The 15,946-nt window shown below is 55.9% G+C and overlaps 4 protein-coding genes across 4 annotated transcripts; 3 read left to right on the top strand and 1 right to left on the bottom strand.

The window, feature by feature from the left end:
- Positions 1 to 339: 339 nt before the first annotated feature.
- On the top strand, positions 340 to 3,118 carry IUM83_02572 (CMGC/MAPK protein kinase; the record flags this gene model as incomplete). The annotated part of the gene is made up of 5 exons (XM_067926501.1): positions 340 to 494; positions 557 to 689; positions 767 to 1,058; positions 1,452 to 1,712; positions 2,421 to 3,118. The coding sequence occupies 5 exons, from the start codon at positions 340 to 342 to the stop codon at positions 3,116 to 3,118; spliced, it is 1,539 nt and encodes a 512-aa protein (XP_067796647.1).
- A 2,411-nt stretch (positions 3,119 to 5,529) lies between these two features.
- IUM83_02571 (Serine/threonine protein Kinase) lies at positions 5,530 to 6,402 on the top strand (the record flags this gene model as incomplete). The annotated part of the gene is made up of 1 exon (XM_067926500.1): positions 5,530 to 6,402. One exon carries the CDS (start codon positions 5,530 to 5,532, stop codon positions 6,400 to 6,402), a length of 873 nt encoding a protein of 290 aa, XP_067796646.1.
- An 828-nt stretch (positions 6,403 to 7,230) lies between these two features.
- IUM83_02570 (actin-like protein) lies at positions 7,231 to 8,655 on the bottom strand (the record flags this gene model as incomplete). Its single annotated transcript, XM_067926499.1, has 1 exon — positions 7,231 to 8,655. One exon carries the CDS (start codon positions 8,653 to 8,655, stop codon positions 7,231 to 7,233), a length of 1,425 nt encoding a protein of 474 aa, XP_067796472.1.
- Positions 8,656 to 9,163: 508 nt separating this feature from the next.
- On the top strand, positions 9,164 to 15,015 carry IUM83_02569 (Cysteine desulfurase; the record flags this gene model as incomplete). Its single annotated transcript, XM_067926498.1, has 4 exons — positions 9,164 to 10,289; positions 12,357 to 13,799; positions 14,481 to 14,897; positions 14,963 to 15,015. 4 exons carry the CDS (start codon positions 9,164 to 9,166, stop codon positions 15,013 to 15,015), a joined length of 3,039 nt encoding a protein of 1,012 aa, XP_067796435.1.
- Between the last annotated feature and the right edge of the window lie 931 nt (positions 15,016 to 15,946).

Here is a 15,946-nt window from a genome sequence, read left to right as displayed (position 1 = left end):
CAGCCGTGCATGCCAGCGAGTAATGAAGCCGATATTCCCGAGGAAAAGATGATCATTTTTCTGCAGCTGTAGCGCGAATGGGGTGCCAAGGAGTCACAGTATGAATATTTGATTCGGTCACTGAAAATATGTTCTGTTTAGTCTTGATGTTGTAAGAACTCATCATCGCTCAAACCACACCAGAATTCAAATGAACTATCGACACCTAACAACTCGAGAAATTACCTGATCGCTATTCCGTTCGCCAAATGCGGAGTTCTATTTGCATCGCTGAGCTCCTTCCTAGCAGTGCTCAATGCTATCACCTTGATAAGAAAATCGTGGATTCCTACTGTTGTAATGGCGACGTCTTCATCTACATGTAGTAGCATCGGCCCACACGGAAGCAGCTCGAATGGCCAAACTGGATTCAAGGTGTACGGCAGCGTGTTCAAAGTGAGCTCCAGGTACCAATTCTTGAATCCGTTGGGCAAAGGCTCGTACGGCATTGTCTGGTACGCGACACAGCTTAATTATCTGGTGAGCATCGGCTCGTATCGCTAACCCCCACTTGTAGTGCCGCGAAAGACCGCGAAACAGGACAATGCGTGGCGATCAAGAAAGTGAGCCCCATGGCCAAGCGCACAGTAGACGCAAAGCACACACTGCGTGAGGTGTTGCTATTGCAGCTCCTCGGCAAGCACCCGAATGTACGACTTCCACGGTCTTAATGCTTGTAAAATGATCTACAAGCTGACGCGTCATGCTTGCGTTGTTTTGCTTTTAGGTTATATCCATCCATAATTTGTCGACCAACCTGAAAGACGACGAGCTTTACATCGTGATGGATCTCATGGACACGGATATGCATCGCGTGATCCAAAGCTCGCAGCCTCTTTCTGATGCTCACGCAAAGTACTTCCTACACCAGTTACTGCGTGGAGTCAAGTACCTTCACGACAACGGTGTGCTCCATCGAGATCTCAAACCGGGTAACTTGCTGCTGAGTAAGACATGCCAGCTCAAAATCGCCGACTTCGGGCTGGCCCGCAAAATCCCTCGTGTTCTAGGTTCATCCGGTAGCACTCTCGAGCGACCTCGATCTGCACCAGCTAGTTCAGGCTCATCGTCAAGTCGAGTTGTGGAGCGACCTCCCATGACTGAGCACGTTGTAACTCGCTGGTATCGAGCGCCTGAATTGATGCTGCAACCTGACGGACTGTACGATCAAAGCGTTGATATGTGGTCTGTGGGGTGCATCTTTGCCGAGATTTTGGGGCGGAAGGCGCTGTTTCCAGGCAAAAACTTCCTCCATCAACTTACTTTAATTTTCGATGTTATCGGGGCTCCACCGCCTGAAGCCACAACACGAATTCAAAGTTCCCAGGCACAGCGGTTCTTGCGCTCGTTAGGCAGGAAACCAAAGGTTTCATTCCGTACTCTGTTCCCCAATGCCTGTGACGCTGCTGTAGATCTACTTGACCGTCTGTTGGAGTTTGATCCAACCAAACGAATATCTGCGCAGGAAGCACTTGACCACCCGTACATGCAGGACATCGAGCGTAAATACCAGCATCGCAGCGGTGGGGCTGATCCGCCGCCGTCCATGCGCGCTGACTTTTCGTTCGACATGAAGAACTTGAGCAAGATGGACTTGCGCGCGCTCATCGTGAAAGAAGTGGATAACCACCGCAAATCCGTCACATCGCGAAGCAATTCCGTGCACGGCGATGGTAATTCCTCTGGGGATACCAGTGATATACCGGATCACCACCGCCCAGCCGTGGAGAAAACCCGTTCTAGTCTCACTCCCAATGCGATATCAAGCTCAACACCGACAGCAATTGTCGATAGTTCTGGCACTCGACTCAGTAAACTTCATACGAATTTGCGTCAGGCTCAAGCGCAAAGTCACCAACACGAAGCAGCCCAGCAGCGACAACCTCACGCAGTCACCTTTGGATCGAATCGGCAACGTATACGAGCAGTCAGTAAGCCCCCAGTTCCCAAACAACAAGAAGGTGGCATCTCGGTCTCGAATCAGCATGAGCATGTTCGCGTGGTGGCAGCTCAGGCCTCTTTGCTGTCGGACAGTCTGGCGTCGAGGGTATCCCCACCACCAGAAGAAGAGGAATCCAAACCACCAGCTCGAATTCAAGACACAAAGCCCCCTCCATTCAGCTCTGTAACAGGAGAATCCTCCACAAGGGCCGATCCGATTAACAGTCCAACGACAGCACTCGAAGAACTGAAGTCACGCACTCGAACCAGTTTGTCCTATCAAAATATTCAGGGTCACTGCGCTGCAGCACGAAAACTGGAGTCAACTCCAGGACCGAAGGCTGCAGAGAACACTAACGCGTCTGCATCGGACGCTATCGCGACAGCCATCGCCCTAAGTCAGCGATCGAAAGCATTGATCGCTTCTCTCTCCGTATCAGCGAAGACGCCAGACCCAGCGAGCGCTTCAACCGGCGTCCAAGGCCTCTCGACGTCCTTCAACCACCCGCAAGCCTGGCAAACGAAACACAGTAGCAACCCGGAGTCGCCTCTCTCGTCGTCTTCGTCCGCAGCTTCATCCCCTGCTTCTCCTCCGAGAAGCGACACCTCCGATAGTCAAAAGTGTACTGGCGTCTCGCGCTCGAACCGCCCGGGGTCGGCGATGCTGCTCACCAAAAGCAAGAAACCCAAGCCGGTGGACCAAACGTCCGCTCCGATTGCGGTGGGGAGGCCCCGTCGAGTGTCTTCAGCCGGCCCGATTCGGTCGAAGCCTCGGCCGCTGACAGCCAACGGGTCCCTCACAGCCAGGAACTCCGGACCCAACAACACGTACGTGGGGTCCACCAACTCGCTCATCCGAGCGCAGCGGTCGAATACCGGTCTGTCTCTAGCTGAGTCCGCCAACAACATGCTGGCCACCATGAACCACCAAGAGTCCTCCGATTCCAGGGAGGACGGGATTTATCTGAAACCGCAGCGCTCGTCGTCGCAGCTTCACGGCACCGACGCCAGTGGTAAGAAGCACCCGGCCAAGAAACTCACGGTACCCCGAAGCCCCAAGTTCTCCGTCATGTCGTGGCAAAAAAAGAGAGGGGGCGGCAGTAGAGTAGGAAACTACGCGACTGGCATCCCGCATTAGTACACACGAACACTTTAGTGCAAAGCACTGAAGCTATTGTGGAGTCACGTCACCTTTGCGTGAGCATTGTGTTCATTCGTGACCGTCTTCAAGATGGCGAAACCTTCTAATGTCGTCCGTTGCTGCTTCCTAGTCGACAAAAAACGTTAGTTACTGTGCAGCGGGGTGACAGGACGTACCAACCACTTCGGAACATGTTGCCGGGACGCAGCGGTGGGCAACAAACGCGTGGCGGCGGACTTGGAGGAAGATCACCTTTTAATTACCGTCAACTTCAACGAAAATAGATACATGTACTTGCAGCCTCCACCAACTTTACTACACGACATCCTTTCGTCTCAAGCAGCAGCCGCTCCGTTCGCGACAAGTCGTGGCCACGACTCCTAGTGCAGCACCTTCTCAATGGTCAGGCGCCAGCCCCGGTCGCACTGCAGCATACCACTTGGGCGTTGTTGGTGGGCTATGTAATCACAGCCAGGCTTTCATCAATTTGTTGCGAGCGCTGTGCAAGTCGGAATCGAGCGTTGTTCAACAACTTGTTGCACCTGGTGCACCCAGGCTGAAGCACCCGAGGACCGACTGCCGACAAAATACCAGTGTGGCAGCTTCGAACCCCTCGTCCAACCAGAAGCCGAAGCAGTCACAACTCCGCTTCCCTCTCCGGTGAGCCATTACCGCGGCTCGTTCAACGAGTAGGGCTTCTTCAACGATAGCGCCACGTCAAGCCCTGCATGCACCGTGTCAAGAATCTTGACTCAAGATCATAGTTTCTGGCCAGGCGTAAGGGCCCGCCAATATGGGAGACAGGCCCCGCGTGACGACCGCCGCCGCGCCGCCTTCATTCGGCCAGAAGCATCCTGCACGATCCCTCGACGCGAGCGAGGTGGCCGCGCGGGGCCCGCGAGTCGCCGTGACGCGAGCGCTGTCGGCCAGGATGGACGACCACGGTCGATTGCCAATGTACCGTAAAAAGTGTGAGTCATCGCGCTGCGACTGGGTTCCGAAAAGCAAATGCCCGCAGCAGACAACCAACTACGAAGCTCACCACAAGCTGCTGCGCAGAGCGTTCCAGGCCTGGAACCATCCAGCTTGGAGGCAAAACGCAGGCAGCCTGACATCGTGTAAATGGTTATACTATACTGGGCAACGCGGGCGCTATTCGTTTTAACACATGCGGATTCGCCCGACTCTCTGTAGTTTATAAGCAAGAGGCATTTGTAAGTCGGACGGCACGGTTCGAACATATCAGCTGTTCCGCTTCCGATTGGCCGATCGCTTGGGGGAAAATAGAAGGTTAGTGCGCCCGCGATTGGTGACGAGCGCGTAGCGATCTGCTCGCGGGCGGAGCCAGAATCCGATGGCCTTGTTGCAGACAGCAGCACTACAGTAGCAGACTACATTTGCAGTGCTGGAGCGGTACCGGCAAGTTCGTTGGTTGGTGGGCGTTTTGTTTTGGCACCGCTTTTTTTAAGTCCCACAAAATCGGAGGAATGCAAAAAGATCTGGCCACGGGTACTGAAGCAGGTGACTCAGGTTATCAGATATTATTTCAATTACCCGAATACGTATGCGTAGCGGGATAATTCCCATAACCAGGATATCGTGGCTTCTGGCCTGCGCCTTCAATTTGCTCGCTACGTCGAGGTCGAGCTCGTCGGCAGCCTGGCAGTGATACGTCTGTCGCGAGAGCAGCATCTTTGCTACAGCGCGCTGCATAGAGAAGGTGGACGGCGGACTTCGGCAGACGACGCGGCACAGCGGCACAGGACTTCGGCAGACGATGCGGCACAGTTCAACGAAATGAATTGTCCTGGTCCACGACGTGCTCCAGAAAAAATTGCTGCCGAATCTGTCGGAATTCCGATGCAGACCCGGCAACCGTGACTTGGTTGACGTATGACAACTTGGGGACACGGTACCAGTAGATCTGCAGAACTCTAATGCATAGTGAGATCAAGATATGCGGGTCTTCCGCTTGGGAGGCGGCTCAATCCCGCTTAAAGAATCACCAGAGGTCAAAACCTGTAGTGATAGCGATTCAATCTTACTTTTCCTTTGCCATCCTCGTGCAGACTCCCGGTCATATGTGTATTCAAATACAATCGATCGATGGAAGAAGTGTATCTCGCCGCACGGACACCCTCGGCCTCAATTGCCCGCCCAGTGCTGCCGCGCGCTTCACAAATGACGGCACCAGTGTCCCTCTGCGAGAAACCCGAACAAAACGGCCCATACATGAGCCAAGCCACCTCACATCCTACGCATCCCGCACCTTAGTCGTCGTCCAGCTCGTCCCACTGTTTGAACTGCTCCACTGTGCAAAACGCCTGCGCTGAACGGCTCCAGTCGGGAATCCGCTTCAAGGGGCCCAAGCCGACGAAAAGCTGCATACACATCCATCCCCCACCACTATGACGCTCGTCCGCAACCGCTACCGCGTCGAGCGCGAGCTGGCGCAGACCACGTACGGCGGCGTCTACCTGTGCACAGACGAGCTGCTGCGCCCGCGCCGCGTGGTGCTCAAGAGCGTGTCGCTGCTGCACGCCATCAACATGCTGGACCTGCGCAAGCCGGAGCTGCAGGCGCCCGACGACCCGCGCCAGGAGAAGGCCTTCTCTGTGCTGCAACGAGCACAGCCCCACGCCCACCCGCACGTGGTGCAGTACCTGGACGACTTCGTGGAGGGCCAGACGCTCTACTTCGTGCTCGAGTACTGCGCCGGCGGCGACCTGTACGCGCGCGTGAACCGCGGCCAGAACGGCCGCCTCGCGGGCGATGCCGCACTGGCCGTGGTGCAGCAGGTGGCCGCGGGCGTGGCCTACCTGCACGGCCTGGGCGTGGCGCACCGCGACTTGAGCCTTGAGAACGTCATGCTCGGGCGCCAGGGCCTGTGCAAGATCGGCGACCTGGGGCTGTCCACACGCGCCGACCGCCTCTGCGTGGGGCGCGTGGGCAAGGCCTACTACATGGCGCCCGAGGTGGTGGCGCCGTGCACCGCGTACGACCCGTGCGCGGCCGACGTGTGGTCGCTCGGCATCGTGCTGTTCATCCTCGTGACGGGCTCGCCGCTCGTGCCGCTGGCCACGCGCGAGGACGCGGCGTTCCGCGCCTTCGAGGCCGTGGGCGTGCGCGAGGTGCTGGCGGCCTGGCGGATGCCACACGTGCTGGGCGAGCGCGCGCTGCGGCTGCTGGAGGGCATGCTGCAGTGCGACCCGAGCCGGCGCCTGACCATCCAGGAGGTGCTGCACCACGACGCGTTGGTGCGGCCAGCCGACGCGGCGTGAGTGCAAGCGAGAGAGAGAGAGAAGGAGAAGGAGGTCTGCGCAGTATATATTGGAAGAGCGTAGTGGAGGAGGAAGCATTGCTGTCGAGCAGGCCGTGGATGTAGTATATAACTAACTGTCCGTGTAAAACTAAAAGGCTTGGGCAAATGCTCGTCCGCCGCCCGCCATCGCCTCGGATCGTTAAACGCTGCTGACCTTGAGACACTGGCGGGCGTGGGGCGCTGGGCAAGCAACGGGTCCTGCATCCCGCAGGTGTGAGTCCGATTCCTCATCGAAATTTCGGAAATGGTCGGCGTCCTGGGCGTCCAGCAGCGCCTGGCCTCCTGCTCTGGACGCGGGCGACGACGACAACCGCGAACGCATCGCCCTGGCCTGAGACCAGTGGCCTCACCGTTGCGGGAAGCACGCAACCAGTCTTGGACAGCGCGTGTCCTCTGTATCGGCATCCGTGCAAGTCGGATGTAGCGTTGGAGATGACAGCTGAAGTTCAGCCTGAAGATTCGCTGCGTGGCGCTGCAGAGCTGATACCTAGAGGTGTTCAACGTGTTCAAGATAAACAGAGCGCCCCGGGTCTGGAAGCTGGTGATCATGAAGACGGACTATCTGCAACCAAGCCGCTGAATACGTCGACTCAGCCTTGCTCCGACAAATCATCGGCGCGGCGGTGCCAGCAAGATTGGTCCGCTTCAAGTTGGCGTCTTCAACTCGGTGCCAGGCCGAGATACACATGCAACTTATCTTGCATGGCAAGACGACAGGCAGCAGCGCGCGCAGGTGAATGCTACATACGGAAGCGGGTGATGCTATTTAATCCGCCACTACAACCTCTCATGGACACTTCTTGTGGATCAGCGCGGCGCCGTGCTCCGCGTACTCGGCCTTGGACATCCACATCTCGTGGAAGGAGCCCAGTGACGCCAGGATGGAGCCGCCCAGGAACGACCCCACGCGGCGCTCTTGCACGTGGGCCGCCACCACCTTGACGCGCAAGCTGCTGGTGAACCCTCCAGCCGCGCCGGAACTTCCCGACGCCGTCAGCGGCAGCGGCGTGCCGCTCAGCGTCGTGACCACCTCGCGCTCGATGCGCGTCGGCATGTTCTCGAAGCACGAGCTGCCTCCAGTCAGCACGATGTTCTGGAACAGCTCCTTGCGCAGCTCGGTCTCGGTCGTGAGTCCTCCGGTCTCGCAGATCAACTCGGGCAGCCTCATGCCCGGTCCGTCGCTCGTCACCGCTCCAGCACTCTCGGAGCTCGCCCCAGCAGCAGCAGCAACAACAGGCGTCGTTTCCCCGAGGAAGTAGTGCTCCGCGACGCTGAAGCGCTCCGTGCCCAAGGCCACCACCGTCTTGTCGGGCAGCTCGTAGTTGATGAGCGGGAGCTGCGCGTTCTGGGCCTCGTCGAAGGGCCCGTCGGCCACGCGACAGAGGCCGCTCTCCTTGGCCTCCACCACGTAGGACCAGCTCTGCCTCTTCCTGCGCGCCAGCTCCTGCTCCACAGAGGTGGCGTCCACGCGCTGCTGCCAGCTCGTGGCCAGCTGCGGGGCCAGCTTGTGCCGCAGGAAGGCGTCCAGGTCGTGGCCGCCGAACAGCGCCACCTGGCTCTTCGGGTACGCGAAGGCGTAGCCCTCGTGCACCGACGTGACGCTCGTGTACGTGGCCCCCATCTCCACCACCAGGCCGCTCGTGCGCGCGTTGGCGTAGCAGGCCAGCACGGCGCTCTTGGCGCAGAAGAGCGCGGGCACGCCCAGCTCCTCCATGACCACCTCCACCATCTGCTCCCTGGCGCGCAGGTCGCGCTTCCTGCCTCCTCCTCCTCCTACGCCTCCTACGCCTCCTACGGCCTTGTCCGCGGCCTTGTCCTGCTCCTCGGGCGCCTTGTCGCCCGCGTCCGGCAGCTCCTCGGGCAGCGCGAACGGCCGCTCCACCAGCAGCAGCGGGTGCTCGCTGGGCCGCGTCTGCAGGCGCGCGCTGGCGGCGTCGAACAGCCACTGCGCCAGCCGCTCCGGGTCGCTCTCGGCCTGCGCGGCGCGGCGGTGGAGGCGGTCGGGCGCGTCCTCCTCGGGCGCCCCCAGCGGCCGCTCGAACACGCGCGGGAAGTCCTCGCCCGCGTAGCCGAACTTGCAGCGCGACGTGCCGAACTCGAACACCAGCGCGTCCAGGTCGTTGGCCTCGGCGGCGGCGCTCGAGAAGGCCGAGGAGCCGCCGCCGCCGCCGCCGTGGTGCTCGCCCTCGTGCGCCGCTCCGCCCGCGTACATGCCTTGTATACTGGACGCAAGCTTAGTGCGCGCGAATGATTGGACGCGTTTCGAGTGGCGCACCGAAAAATAAAAGTGGCGTGGCGCACACGAAGATGTAGACGAATGAGGACAGAGGACGACATCATTGCGCGCGTCTCGTGTCTCGTGAGAGGATCAAATCAGCGTCTGTTTGATGGTAAACAACACACGGGTCACGCCGGAATGAAGGTGTGACAGCGAATATATAACCTCCACGTGCTGGGCCGCACAGAATGTGGTGGTGGAGGCGTGACCCATATGGCCACACGAAGCGCGAGGCTGCATTGTGCACTTCCTACTCTACCTCGGAACAAGCACTACATCTCAGGCTTCGAGCGCTCGTGAAATGCCTGCAGGCAATTCACATCCGAACGGGGACCGCCGGCTCTTGGGAGGCTCTACCCTCTCCTCATCCTTCATGTACCATGGTGAAGCGAGTGACGACGATAAACATGCAAACCGCCTACTTCGAGATATAGCGAGCGGGATGATCGGCCGCAATGCTCCGTTCGCCACCCCGTTCGGTACGAAAGCTCAAGTCTACGCGGATTACACCGCCAGCGGCAAGTCTCTCGAAAGTATCGAGCGGTTCATCCACGACCAGGTCATGCCAACCTACGGCAACACGCACACCACCACGTCCGTAACTGGACTGCAGACTACATCGTTCCGAGAAGAAGCTCGTCAGATCATCGCCGATGCCGTCAATGCTCGTGCATCGACCGACGTGGTGATCTTCACTGGGCAGGGCTGCACCAGCGCCATCAACAAGCTCGTCGCCGTGCTAGGTATCAACAAAGGCCGTCGTCGCCATCGCAGCAGCAAACGACCCGTGATCTTCACGTGTCCGTTTTCGCACCACTCCAACCTGCTGCCGTGGCGCGAGAGTCTGTGTGCGGACGAGGTGCAAATACCTGAGGCTGTAGGTGGAGGACTTGACCTGGCGGAGCTAGAGCGACAACTGCAGCGCCACCGGAACCGCCCTCTCAAGATCGGATCGTTTGCGGCTGCCTCCAACGTCACCGGTATACTACTTGATGTCGACGAGGTATCCACGTTGCTGCACAAGTATGGCGCTTTGGCCTGCTGGGACTACGCCACCTGTGCTCCCTACGTCGATATCAACATGAACCCTAAAGATTCTGCAGCCTTCAAGGACGCGGTGTTCTTTTCAGGTCACAAGTTCGTTGGCGGTCCAGGTTCGCCTGGTGTGTTGGTGGTCAAGAAGAAGCTGATGACTAATGAAGTACCTGCGATGCCGGGAGGTGGCACTGTCCTCTTTGTCACGGAGAATACACAACGCTACCTCTCTAGTACGGTGGAGCGTGAAGAAGGCGGCACTCCTGACATCTTGGGAAGTATTCGACTGGGGCTGGCCTTCCAGCTGAAGCAGTGTGTTGGTCCACACCACATTATGGAAATTGAACGGAAGCACGTGCGGTATGTACGCGAGTCTTTCGGCCGCAACAAGAACATTGTGATACTTGGACGTCAGAGCGATAGCGTGGATCAGCTTCCGATTTTCTCGTTGCTCATTCGTTTTGGGAACCGCTTCTTGCACCATAACTTCGTTTGCGCGCTGCTGAATGATCTCTTCGGCGTCCAAGCCCGCGGTGGGTGTCAGTGTGCGGGTCCTTACGGTGCACGAGTGCTGGGTCTCACACATCAAAGCATGTTAGGCTTCGAACACGCGCTGCTGGCGAATATTAACATTCTGAAACCAGGCGGAACTCGCATCAGCTTTCCGTACTTCGCTGATGCTGATGAAGTTAACTATATTCTGGACTCGGTACACTTCGTAGCTGACCACGGGTGGAAATTCCTACCGCAGTACGAGTTCAACATCCATTCAGGCGTCTGGCGTCACGTTTCACGGTCGAAAGTCGAATTCACGGGAAAAACATTGCTGTCAGCGCTTGATGCCCAGGACAAGGGACCATCAGAAATGGTTGACACTATTGAAGACGCCCTGATCCACCGCCAAGATAACCTTGAGCAAGCAGCAAGGCTAGCGGATCTGTCCATCACGATGAATGCAGCTTCGTCGGGGCTCCCTCAGAGTGAGAAAATAGCCAGAATTTATGAGGCACTGCGCTGGTTTGTGTATCCTGGCGAAGCTGTCGCGATTTTCCGAGGGCTTGGTGATAACCCTCCGCTTTCAGACAAGATCATGGGTCCGTGCCAGCCCCAACACTACACCGAGCCGAATACCAACCGTGAACGGAATGGCAGTCGAAACGTCAAAAAATCAAAGCGACATAGGGTGAAGATGGCGCTTTTAGGTGGTAGCTGTCTGTCGTCCTGCAGCTCGGCGAAGTAACCAAATGCAATACTTCTTTGGTTGGTCAATGCAGCATTGTCGAGAATTGCACAGTTTCGCCAAGTAGAAATACGCAGCAACGTCACATGGGATCATCGCATGAACTCATTCCATGAGCTCATGTTGGTTTCCTCCTTCTCCAAAACTGAAACGGATTCAAACACGCTTTACGCGGCAGCTTGAAGAGGGGCAGCTGCTGCGTAAAGCGTGTTTGCATCCGTTTCGGTTTTCTCATTGCATGAGCTCATGTTGGTTTCCCCCTCCTCCAAACCCGAAACGGACGCAAACACGCTTTACACGGCAGCTAAAAGACGGGGGACTTCATTTCAAGAAAAGCGTTGACTGCAAACTTGCTGAACTGGTCATTCAGTGATGGAATCACCTGGACCAACTCCCAGGAAAGCTGGCAGCTCTTCTCCAAGACGACAGAGCTTTTTTGACGTAGCATCAGAGCTGATCGCCTCCATTCGAGAAGGACGCTCACCCACCTCAGCTATAAACGAAGATGAAACTGGCCTACACAGCCCCCAGGCTGAGTGGACGGAATCAGGAGAAAGCGTACTATCCCCCAATGTTAATCATGAGGATGAAGGTAGATTTGGGGATGAAGAACAGGAGAGCGGTAGCGATGACGCAGCCACTTACGAAATTCTAGCCCAAATCTTCGACGACGATGATAATGACAACGCCGACGATAACGAAGAAGACATTGACGGCGCGCACCCCGCTGACTTCGAACGTGGGAGCGTTGATGCGGAAGCTATACCGACTGCATCTCATGAAGGCAACGAGCCACTTGGACTTGTAAGCGAAGAATTGCTTACCAATAGCTCCATTGATATCCAAGATGACGAGGAAGACGAACATCTCAGCGCCAACGATGCCGGCCACGATGCGATCGGAGAAGATAGCGGGAACGGGGCTGGTCATCCTTCTCTTGCACGAATAACGAACCGCAGGGACGATGTTGTAGACGTGGACGATGACAATTTTAATATCAGCATTGATAGCCCGGCCAAACCCAGGCCTGCAATCACGAATAGTGGCAGTAAGACAGTTGTTGTCCCCAGTCTTCCTGCGATTGATGAACTGATCGTATCCACGCTGGACGTTGGAAAACAAGGTAGGCTTCAGCACGCGCGTCAACGGGTTGGCCGTGCATTACAAGCTGTATTGGATGTCCTTCCTGTCACAAAGATGACGCCTGAGTGCTACGAAGCAGTCGAGAAGTTAAACGACACGGGAGAACCACTTGATCCTCACTTCGCCGAAGAGCTCCGATCACTTGGCGCGATACTACGAGGGGTGCCAGTTCCTCGCCTTTCTCCTGATTGTTATCACGCTGTCGAGCAAATGGCAGTATTGGGGGCAGTACTAGAAATGCCGATCATCATGGAGCTAGAGGCGTCTAAAGCACTGGAGTTTTGTGCCGAACCATTCAAGGAATACCATGACCAAGGTGCTTCAGAGATGCAGCTTGCCGAACTCCGAGCGGCCGTCGCAGCTTGTACGCTTGAGTCTCTGGAGACATCTCAAGCGCCCGAACTCCTGTCGCTCTGGTCCTTGGTGCACACGTCTGTCAGTAGTAAAATCACTGCCGAAGCAGCCGACGAAGCTGCGCATAACGGCGGGCACCAGTTTGCTGAGAAGAAGAAAACCAGCGTAGGATCGCTGCGATTGTCCAGAATCCAAGTCGTCGATGACCAAGATTCCGATGATGACAACGACTCTGTCGACCCCGTGAAAATGAAGGAAATTGTTGAAAGAATTGCACAAGACAAGCTCGAAGGGCTGCAGAAGACACTAACACTGAGTCGCCAACGTGTCGATGACGCTCTGCAAACGATTCGGGAAGGACGTCAAGTAATTTGGAAAGAAGGGCGAGAAGCACTTGAGCGTAGTTGGTTCACGGCAGCAACCTTCGCTCTCCCACCTCTGCTGCGACTCGAGATTGTCCGAGATTTCTTCCAGATCGCTGGTCTGTTCTTCGCGGGCTTGTACGATCCGATATTGGCGTTTTTGAGGGACCAAAAGTTTCCAGCTTGGATTTACGTCAGCCTCACCTGGATGCGGAATGTCTACAGCTGGCTGGCGATGGACATTTCGCAATTGATGCGCTATCTGGACCTGGATCGCAACTTGTGGTCCAAGGTGAGCGTGGCACTGCTACTGAGTGGGATACTTATCGTTCACTGGAGCTTCCTCGCTGTCGTGTTCAGACTGTGGTGGACGATGCCTCGCACAGCAGACAAGGTTCGCCACGGCCATGAGGCTACAACCTGGGCGACGTTTGCCTCTCAAAACGCCTGGACGACTAAGTTCGCGACGATTTTCATCACCATTTGCCTGACGGTGTATCTGCCGCTGACGCAAATGTCCTTCAACGTGCTCGTTGTGACTCACAACCCTGCCGACTCGGAGGCGATGAAATCGGTCCACTTTGCCTCGCAGTACAGAAGCGGGCCCTACTGGTTCTTCTTCCCACTCGAAGCGATATTGCTTCTCTTCACTTTTACTCTTTCCTTACCGTTCTTACTAGTGTGGTCGATCTGGAAGAACAGACCCAGTGGATCACTCGAAGACGAAGATGTCACGTATGATTTGGACGGGGAGAAGGTCAAATTTGATGACAAAGTCTACACTGAACTCGTATCGAGTGACCCAAGCCAGCTCGGCTGCCCGTATCGATCCCTCTACGCCGGATTTGAGCGGAACTGGAGCACCTACAAGGTGATGCAAATGGTGGCCAAGATCTTGATGGCTGTGATTGTGGTCTCGGCTGGAAAATCTGTTCAAATTGGTGGTACGCTCATTAGCGTGTTTTACTTCTTGGTGGTGGGGCTATCGAAGTATAGTCAACCATTCATCGATCCATTCGATGACTGGATGGAATTTGTCTCGAAGCTAACGGCTTTGGCGACGGCGGTAGGTGCAACTGCGGTGGCGTACGCTGCTCAACAGAAAGTGGTCTCGTCAACGACAACAAGCGGAATCAGCATTTTCATGGGTTTCGTAGTTGTGCTTCACGGTGTTAATTTGTTGGTGATGTTGTCAGTGTTGTTGCTGGGCGTGCAAGGGGCCCGAGTTTACATTAAACGTATCCTTGGCTGGCTTTCGTTCAGTGATACATGTCGAGGACTGGTTGATGCACGCGCAAAAAATGTCGTCCCGTACTGGAACCTTCAAAAGGAAGCGAAGCACCGCGTATGGCAAGCTTTCTGGCGTGCTGTGTTGCTTGATCTGGCCGTCAAAGACGAAAACGAAATGCAAAAGGAGAAAATCAAAGTCAAGCACAAACGCAAACGCCCTGCTGAGGTCACAGGCACCGCGCGTTTGGCTTCACTTGAGGAAGCCGTAGTCGCCTCGGGATTGGATCGAGTCAAGTCACACTGGTACGGTAAGGAGCACATGTACACAGCGCAACTGAGACGGGTAGCTCGGGAAGCTCTCGAAGGTGTTGATGTTTTCTGGAACAATCCCTTAGGGGCTCGAGACGGCCACCTGGATTCAGTAACCTGCTTCGGCAAGATGTACGTGGTACCTTACCCGTTCCAGTGCGTCGTAGTGTACGATGATGCCCAGGACGAAGCCATTATCACGGACGAGTGTGACGAAAGCTCACCATTATCAAGTCATACAAATCTCGCGAAACTTTTGTTCCTTAACTTTACTCCATCTATCATGGCAAAGCGAGAGCTGCGGCAAAAGCTACGAGTGCTGAGCGACCTACGAACGCCGATCGAACTGCCGTTCACTCGGACTGAGAAGGCGTTCCTCGGACCCAAGTTTCTAGAGTGGAAGTGGGGGATCATCCCCATCTTTTCAATGCCTGGATACTATAAATTCGAGTGCAAGTACATGTACGGCATCATTCGAGTGCAAACAAGCACCGACAAGTCCGGTGTGTTGCTGCGAGTAAACAAGAGTGGCGCTATGAAAGTGTTTAAACGATGGGTGGCGAGGCAGTTCACACGCAAAGGTTTAGCCGATTTAAAGCGGTGGGCATTAAAGGCAGTTAACACTAAGGCAGTGCAGGCGACCAGGAAAACGCTGTCGGAAATGTTTCATCGGATCGTTCCTCAGCCGATCAGAGAGTTCTTTAAGAGTCGAGGCGACACCAAGCGAGAAATGGCGGACGGATTCAACGTCACCATCAAATACAAAGATGGACGAGGAGAAGTGGAGATCCCAGACACTGGTAAAAGGTTCCGAGTCCGAGGTTGCCGCAAAACTCTCATGAAGGCGGACCACGTCGGCCTCAAGCCGTCAATGGAGGAAAGCGATATCCTGCACAACATATTTGAGAATACGCGCGAGGTATGGGAGGAAAGCCTGAAAGAGCTGCACGCGAAGCACCGAGACTACCGCCAGCGACTCGCCAAGATCCAAGAGGAGGAGAGTGAGGCTCTGAGTGATGACTTCTGGTTCTTTGTGTATAATGACGCGCACCTTTCGCGTGATGACCTCGAGCAGTATTTGCTGGAGAACGAGTCGAACCCAGCTCTGCAGGCCCTACCGAAAACTCGCAAAGCAGCGTTGGACGCACTCTACCTGCGCAAGAAGTGGGTCTTCCTACACCCGCAGATCACGTTTTGGTATGTCTTTTGGGACGATGTGTACGCTCGCAACTCAGGTTTCAAGTGCCTCAAGCCAGAAGACTTCGACCCGCTTCACCCGACTGCGATCTGCTATCACCTTAAGGAAGAAGGTGAGCTCAAGAACTGGTTGCGAGAACGTAAGCTGCTTCGTCGATGGGGCCTCTTCCACGATGGTCTGCTCAAACTACTTTACGACGGAATGAAAAAGTACGAGAAGAAGTCGAATACCAAGGCTATAGAGGCTTTCAGGCCGTGGAAAGCCTGAATAAAAAGCAATACACTCTTTGATATATGCGCACACCAACTGGGATGGATGATGTGAAATATAATTTGTTTTGGACAAATGCGACTT

Source organism: Phytophthora cinnamomi (genome assembly GCF_018691715.1).
Source record: "Phytophthora cinnamomi strain GKB4 chromosome Unknown Contig16, whole genome shotgun sequence".
Classification (NCBI taxonomy): Eukaryota; Oomycota; class Peronosporomycetes; order Peronosporales; family Peronosporaceae; genus Phytophthora; species Phytophthora cinnamomi.
The sequence above is the reverse complement of the archived record's forward strand: the minus strand, read 5'-3'. Positions and strand labels throughout refer to the sequence as shown.